Here is an 8,563-nt window from a genome sequence, read left to right as displayed (position 1 = left end):
TGTCGGCAAGAGTGGGAGACTGTACTCTTTTTTCCATGGTCAGGTTTTTTCCATTGGGTTTTTCTTGACAAGATTTTTAATGAGGCAGTCCCCATCAGGAGATTTTGTACTCTTTTTCCTTTACCAAAGTTTTTTCCCATTGAGTTTTTCTTTAGTAAGGTTCTAACGAGGCATAATCCTAAATGGTCATTTAAGGTGAGGTGTTATGATAAAAACAACAATAAATGACCATGGGTGACTCACATTTTTCATACTGAAGTTCGTTATTACCAAAGTCCTTGTATTTAATAATAGTGGAATAAGGTGGCCTCCTTACTTGTATATATAGAGGCTAAACTTCAGTACGTAAAACAACACAAAAATATAACAATAAAATAATCTTCATTCTCTCTCCCTCTTATATTATTCTTTTTATATTTTATTACAATATAATTAAATATATCTATTAATATAGTCATTCTAGTAAACATTACTATTAGAGTTATCAAATTATATTTCATATTTTATATTTGTTACCTCTTCCTTATTTATTTATTTAGTTATTCTACAACAATTTTACAATTTTTCCTCTCTGATCCCATTTTAATTAAGTGATTAATACTTTTTGTTTAATGCTCCAATAAATTTCTCTCTTATTGTTACCTGACTTATCTTGAATAGTGGGTCAAATAATACTTTTTCCTGGTCAATTTCTGGAACTTGTCAAACTCTTATTGGTTCTCTACTCTTTTTAGTTTGGCCATTTTAGCCATCTAACTTTTACTGTCACCAGAAACATCACTTTTAAAGTATTACTCAAGTTTTGTTAAAAATAATAAATTGTGTTTAAATATAAAAAAAATTAAAATGTTTATTTAAAAAATTCCAGGTAATATGACTATACATCGCAAAACATATAAATCAACAGCTATATTAATGAAGAACGAAAATAGAAATTTCACTTAAGATTCATGTCTTAATGATAACTTCTAGAATTTAACAGCAGCTAATTACTATAAGGAACTTGAATGGAATTATACTGGAAAAGGTATATATTATTATTTTCCACCAACATCAAATCACAAAAGTCGCGAATCATTATATTGGAGTCTGGAAAGGAGAAGAAACACGATCCTATATTGATGTCATTTTCCAAGAAAATTACATTATGGATAGACTTCAGAAACCAAATGTCCAAGGGAATAAAACAGGGAATAGTGCTATATGCATAAATGGCGCACGTTATATTTGAGAAATAATTTAACAGTATAATTAACCATTTGTTATTTTGTTGTGGAATAGCTTAAGAAAAACCTTCTGATTTTTCCGTTGTTATATACTTATATATAGACGAAGAGTGATCCCAAATCCCAATGCATTGCATTGGGACTGATATGGGGAGAATGGAATGGAAAAATATCATAATGGTACTCTTTTGACCAATAATAGAGATTCTTTTAATCATAATCATCATAATCAAATATAATTATGATCATAATTAAAACCAGAATTTTATATAATCATCTTCGTTATAAAAATAATTATCTTTGATTTTATCTTGGAACCATGAGTGAGATAAAATCACCATCTTTACCGTAAAAAAGATTAACTACCATTCCATAATATTTATATCTCAAAACAAGATTTTAAAATCAATTTTAACTTCGTTTTTAAGTTTAAGATTTTTTCTAAAAAGATTAAAAAATTATTCCATTTAACCAATTAAATTTAAATACTTTAAATTCCCTAAAACTTTTTAAAACATAATTTTTTAATTAAAATTAACCAAATAAAACTTTAAAACAATGTCTCTATTTTTTTTAAAAAAATAGCACCGGTTTTCATCTTTTTTATTATTCAATTTCACTCAAACTCCTATTACAACTCGGATTTTTTCAGCTTATTAACCCAAAGAAAAGACAAAATGGATAATTGGGTACATAGGTGGGGGGTATCTGATCCCATATATTCATTCTCTATATATGGACAAAAACACCATGGCCCATGGGCATATATTAAGTACACTATTCACAAATCACAATATTCCCAAGACCCTTATTATTATATAAGAAAGACTGAATCTACGAGGAGAGTACCATACAACTAACGAAGCTAAGACAAAGAGTAGTAGTGCCATACCCCTCTTAACGAAACCATGGATTTGGATTGGTTGTTCCCAATAGACAGTAATTCTTCTTCATTAACAGCAATATTATTCACTGTGGTGGCGATCATGGGAGGGTTGCTGGCCTATTTGTATGGGCCATATTGGAAGGTGAGGCAGGTTCCAGGCCCACCAACATGGCCTCTGGTAGGACATCTTCATCTCATGGCTAAGTATGGTCCTGATTTGTTCACTCTCCTTGCCAAGCAATATGGCCCAATCTACAGGTTTCTTTAATTTAATTACTCTCCTACTCAATAAATTGTAATATCCCTTTTTATGATCTTGTGTTTGATTGAAGAAGGAAGAATGATGATGATGATAATATGGGTTATCCAAATTAAGGTTTGACCTTGGGATCTGATAGAACTAGCTAGAATGAATTAAGAAACGTGATGAATTGATCATTGTAGAATGCAAATCACAAAAGCACAATTAGCTTTAGCACAAGTGAAGAGAGGGCCCAGCGCGTGATGTACCGGTCCTTTCAGCTAAAATGATTTATGCCTAAGTCAACAAAGATAGACATAGGAGTTAGGACTTTAGGTGTGTTTCATGTTCTTATTAACTCTAGGTATGTTTTATGGTGTCTTTGTTATGGTATCTAAATTGTTTCATTTTTTTTGTTTAAAGTAAAAAATAAAATATTTAAAATAAAAAATAAATCATATAAAATTTATTAAATATTATTTATTTACCTTTTTTAATAACTTAGATACAAAGTGATAAACACCATAATATTCACCTTACCTCTATTATCATATTAGTCAACGATGGTTTAAGTACCTCTCTACTTTTGCTGTCTTGCCAATCTTTTTCTTCTCCATCAGAGATCATCAACTTTTAACATCAAATCATAGCTTTCATTAGTGGGTGTTGATATAGGAGTAATTTAATATACTAGATACTAAATTTCTATTTATAATCATATTTATATTAGTGCTGTAAAGAAATATTAAAGATATAAAAATATGAGAATATAATTTTTAAGAACAATAAATATAAAATAAACATAAAAAACATAAACTAGAAGAGAGGGGGAACAAAAAAGAGAAGAATTAACTAAAGATATAATGCAATATAACTAGATAAGTAATGAAACTGAGTGTTTATTATGATGCAGATTTCATATGGGAAGACAGCCACTAATAATAATCGCAGATCCAGAAGTGTGTAGAGAGGTTGGAACAAGAAAGGCTAAAGAAATTCCAAACAGAAGCATGCCCTCCCCTGTTTCTGCTGCCCCTATTCACCAAAGGGGTCTCTTCTTCACCAAGTTTGTTTGCATATTCTAATGACCTTCCTTGCTCTTTCTATTCTATTCTGTTTTGTTTCTTCACTTCACCTCATTTATTTTCAGGGATGAACAATGGTCTACTATGAGAAGCACTGTAACTTCCTTCTTCCACACGTCATTCATATCAAGTATGGTGCCAACAATGCTGTCATTCATAGAACCCGCAACCCAGATTCTTGATTCCCATGCAGAAGCACAACAAGACATCAACTTCTCTAACTTCTCTCTCAGATTAGCAACCGATGTTGTTGGCCAAGCATCCTTTGGTGTCAACTTCGGCCTCTCCAACCCTCATTCCACCAAGAATGATGCCGAAGATGGCGAAGATGAAGTGTCACAATTCATCAACCAACATATCTTCAACACCACACACCTCAAGATGGACTTGTCCGGTTCCTTATCCATCATAATTGGTCTGATTCTCCCAATTCTTCAGGAGCCATGCAGGCAGATTCTCAAGAGGATACCTGGCACCATGGACTGGAAAATTGAGCATGGTAATCGTAGTCTAAGCGGCCGTATAGATAGGATTATAGAGAAGAGAATGGAAGAGAAGGGAAGAAGTTCAAAGGATTTCTTATCAATTGTGCTGAGTGGAAGAGAAAGAAAACAGAACTACCTCACACCAGACTACATAAGTGCTCTTACATATGAACAGCTTCTTGCAGGGTCAACTACCACATCCTTTACCATGTCTTCCATTGTATACTTGGTTGCTGGGCACCCTCACGTTGAGAAAAAGCTTCTTCAAGAGATTGATGCTTTTGGTCCAAAGGACAAGATTCCCACTCCTCAGGATCTTAAGGAAAAGTTTCCTTATCTTGACCAGGTCAAACTCACTTCAAGTTGCAAGGGACAACCAAATAAGATATGATATTCAATTATTCATATACCCTTTTGGATGTTTTGTGCAGGTGATTAATGAGTCAATGAGGTATTACATGGCATCCCCATTAATTGCAAGGGAAGCATCAACTGATGTAGAGATTGGAGGTTACCTTCTTCCCAAGGTAACATACAAGATATCATTGCTTGATCATACTTGATCATACTTCATGTTTTGACATGTTCTTATAATAGAACATAATCATACTTTTTTCTGGTTATGCAGGGGACCTGGGTGTGGTTAGCCCTCGGAGCTCTATCAAAAGACCCAAAGAGCTTTCCGGAGCCAGAGAAGTTCAAACCGGAGAGGTTTGATCCAAATTGTGAAGAAATGAAAAGAAGGCATCCCTATGCTTTTATTCCATTTGGAATTGGTCCCCGGATTTGCATTGGCAAGCAATATGCTCAACAAGAGGTCAAGCTTACATTGATTCATTTATACCGCAGATTCGTGTTTCGCCACTCACCTAACATGGAAAACCCCTTAGAACTCGACTATGGTCTTGTTCTCAATTTCAAGAATGGTGTCAAGGTCCGAGTTGTAAAAAGAAACATTGACTAGTTATCTGATGATAATTCTCAAGATTAGAGACCAAAGAGGAGAATTGAAGATGAACTGAACCAAAATGCAATACAATTTTATATTATAGACCAACTATGTATCCCAACCACCTGTGAAATAATTGGTCACAAGTACTTTGTTATAAAATACTTTCCCCTCATTATTCATTTTGGCTGCTAAGGCTTGGAAAATGGATGCTCACTACAATTTTTAAGACTTATATATGCAGAAAGATGGACAAGAAGTGCTTCTGATATCAATACCCACACACAACTAAAGTACTAAACAATGATACAAGGACAAATGGAGAGAATCTTGAATTAACATAAACTGTAGTAGCGAAAGCACAAAAGCTACTTCCAAGTTCTACCCTTAGCTAACTCAATTAAAAGTGCATCGAACAACATGATGTTGAACTTCTTGGAAAAGAAATGAAAAAAGATAAGTACAGAGAGATGTTGAGTTTGCATCCATCAAGTACAAAACAAAGACGCTAGCTATGTGTTCCATTGTTCCCTCTCACCGTGGTTTCACTGAGCTCTTGTCCAAGTTAAGTGGCCTTGAAAAGTTGATTGAATGGTCAGAACCAGCAGTGCTCTTTGCATCCAAATTGGACAAAATCCCTACCCTTTTGAGGAACTGAAAATCATCCATGGATTGTTGCCTCTGAGCTCTATTATACACTTGATTGCTACTACTTCTTTGCTTTGCCTTTGTTGACTTTGTCAAGTTCATGTAATTTGGCCTATTGCTGCTGCTGCTATCTTCTGTTCTATCACAAGTGTTACCAGATACTGGTGTTGTGGATGTGCACATAGAAGATGATGCAGAACTCTCGTCATACCGAAATTCGGAACTTGGACTTGAAGATGAACGAGTGGCTTGTCCAATAATTTGGGGAGGCCTAGCAGAAACCCTTGTTGTGACATTGTTCTTCTTGACTTTCACCATGTTTGGCTCTGATGGTTTCGAATTTGCACCAAACGAGTCCACAAATTTCTTAGCAGGGGGTGTTGTTTTATCCGAGATTTCAGCCTGAGACTCCTCCATTAATCTACTCTCCCATGGCTTAGCAGCCATCCAACGTTCCAACCAACTCCAACCCCAGTTAGATTTGTCAATGTCTAGATTCTTAAGGGACAGGTTTGTTCTTGAACTAGAACTTGGTGATGATCTCCATTGCTAAAAACACCAACAACAACAACAACAACCAACTTTGAGACATGTTTTCTTTCTTAAATCTTAACCAAACACTAAAAGGGTGGAAACTCCAGTGAAGTCGATTTTATGTAAAGATGATATCTGAGAGCTGTTATATGATTGGACTGATTTGACTAAATTTTCATGGAACGGCGGTTCTCAGGCATTAACTTCACCTAAAGTGGACTGCAACTGAGTTTTCACCAAAGTGTAAATAGGAGAAAAATGAAGGTGGTACCTTTTGAGCAAGAGAGTATGCAATGGCTCTCTCCCTCTTGAATGCACCTTGTTGGCGCATTTGAATTTTGGCTTTAACATCTTGCAATGTTCCTCTGCTATCACACCACCCTTCCTCTGCTTGCTTCAGAATATCAGCTTTGGTGCGTCTCTGGTTAAGCATTTCCTGAACAGCTTGTCCTTCAACGGACATTCTCACGCGCCGGGCACGGACTCTGGCCTGCACGCGCACCAACGCCTGCATGCACCTCAGTGTTACGGCGGCCTGCTTCCTCACCTGCCTGCCCCTCACAAGAGCCTGAAGCCTCACCACTCCCTTCAACGCCCTCAACGCTCTTCTTGCCTGCATTCAATTCACACCATTTAGGTTTCTTTCATACAGATCTGGGTTGGAGAATGCAGTTATGTTATTACCAAGAAACCGCGGAAAGCGGTTTGGATTCTGATGGCGGCCCATTCTTCCCTGACCAGTCGGAAATCCTTCGGAGGAGCTCGAACCACGGCGGCCATGGCAGCCGTGAAGGCTTTTGAAGATGCTGGTGGTGAATCGGAGCATTCGGAGGCTGGTTTGTGGGTGCTGGCTTTGAAGGCTTTCCACGAAGACATGTCCCCGGAGGAAGTCCTCCATAGTCTCCACTTCTTGGTCTTATTATTATTCCCCTGAAAAAAAATAATCTAGGTAATAAAAAGGAAAGATGAAAGGTGATGAATGAATGAAAGAAGTAGTTAACAGAGAAGGAAGGAAGGAAGGGAAAGGGACATACAGGAAGTAGTTCGTCTTTGTCGGAGGGCTTCTTGAGGCCGATAAAGGCTTTGACCCATTTACCTGAAGCACCCATTGGGTTCAGTTGAGTTACAGCAAGTAAGTTACTTCACTTTGGAATGCTATAATGTTGGAGAGTGGAGTGAAGTGTGGTGTGGTGTGGTGTGGTGTAGTGTAGTGGGAGTGGGAGGTTACTACTAGATTTTGAAATTCAAAAAACGTGCAACGGACAAAGGGGGTTAGATGTTGGAGCCACTGAGGTTGTTGCCTCTGTTGGCCCCGCTATGGATGATTCCTTCCTTTGCATTAGAACCATCACGTTTCCCCATCACCTTTGGCGCTTTTGCCTTTTGCCAATTTCACCCATTAGGTCCCACCCCCAAAGTCTTTTAGACCGTAGATGGTGACTATTGGTAATAATAATCTTCTTAGCGCATGAGAGTTAATAAAACAACTTTGCTAGTTATCCCAAAAAAAAAAAAAGCAATTGCAATGCTTGGTTTTAACTTTTTAAGTATTTATCAGCTAATATATCATACTTAATTTAAAATTTAATGTAAAATTCGTTATTTTAATGATTGATTTCATTTTAATTTAACATTATATAACAAAGTTACAATATTTTTTTAATGGATATATAAATAATATTTTTATTAATTTTTAAAATGATATAATATATAGACAATAAAAAAAGTCTAATAAAGTAAAAAAAAAAAACTAAATTCACACTACGATTCAAAACTGTGTCGCTGCATAACGTCGTCCACCCACGGTACGTCACTTAGAATCATCCGTGCTACCTACCATCTCTCTTATTCAGAAGTCGCCTGTGCCATCTACCATCATCCGTCAAGTCTTTTTTTTTTTGAATTATCTCTTTAAAAATGTAAATTCAAATTATCATAAAAAATATCTAAAATTAAGTGAAAATAAACTTTCAAAATCATTATAAAAAAAATATTTAAAACTTAACAAAAAGAAATATTTGAAACATAACAAAAATAGATATCTAAAATTATTTTAAAAATTTCAAAACCTAACAACGAGACATCCATCATTATTAAAAAAAAATGCGAAAACTAAGAAAAGTAAAATCTAAAAAATAACCCAAAACTATGAAGAAGAAGGTGTTACGATGGGTAACTGGAGATTAATGGACTGGACTGTATTTGGCCGGCCCAATCGTCTGCGGATGGTAGCCTCCGAGCAGGTTTGTGCGCTGGAGCCTCCTTCCGACTTGTGTACGTGAGTGAATGGGGGGTGGTACCTGCAAAGACACTCCGATGCCTAAGTTAGCAAGGGTGTGAGCAGGTTTAGAATGTATTGGGCTTAGAGATACCTGAGGAGTGTCAGGGTATTTATAGTGGTGATCCAATAACCACCGTTGGAGTAGTGCCATATTTTTAGGGTGTTAACCGTCCCATTATCTTAGGGAGGTTAAGATATGGCTCGTGGAAGTGGTTAGAGAGATTCTAT

The 8,563-nt window shown here is 36.1% G+C and overlaps 2 protein-coding genes across 2 annotated transcripts; one reads left to right on the top strand and one right to left on the bottom strand.

Moving 5' to 3' along the window:
• Positions 1–2,026: 2,026 nt before the first annotated feature.
• LOC112706361 (cytochrome P450 711A1) lies at positions 2,027–5,054 on the top strand. The gene is made up of 5 exons (XM_025757625.3): positions 2,027–2,370; positions 3,267–3,419; positions 3,504–4,269; positions 4,355–4,450; positions 4,552–5,054. The coding sequence occupies exons 1-5, from the start codon at positions 2,135–2,137 to the stop codon at positions 4,885–4,887; spliced, it is 1,587 nt and encodes a 528-aa protein (XP_025613410.1). The 5' UTR covers positions 2,027–2,134; the 3' UTR covers positions 4,888–5,054.
• A 69-nt stretch (positions 5,055–5,123) lies between these two features.
• On the bottom strand, positions 5,124–7,368 carry LOC112706362 (protein IQ-DOMAIN 6). The gene is made up of 4 exons (XM_025757626.3): positions 7,089–7,368; positions 6,739–6,984; positions 6,326–6,667; positions 5,124–6,069 (listed from the first exon to the last, which is right to left on the bottom strand). Exons 1-4 carry the CDS (start codon positions 7,161–7,163, stop codon positions 5,407–5,409), a joined length of 1,326 nt encoding a protein of 441 aa, XP_025613411.1. The 5' UTR covers positions 7,164–7,368; the 3' UTR covers positions 5,124–5,406.
• Positions 7,369–8,563: the final 1,195 nt, after the last annotated feature.

The sequence above is a fragment of the Arachis hypogaea genome, chromosome 8 (assembly GCF_003086295.3).
Source record: "Arachis hypogaea cultivar Tifrunner chromosome 8, arahy.Tifrunner.gnm2.J5K5, whole genome shotgun sequence".
Classification (NCBI taxonomy): domain Eukaryota; kingdom Viridiplantae; phylum Streptophyta; class Magnoliopsida; order Fabales; family Fabaceae; genus Arachis; species Arachis hypogaea.
This window is presented reverse-complemented; position numbering and strand designations above follow the sequence as displayed.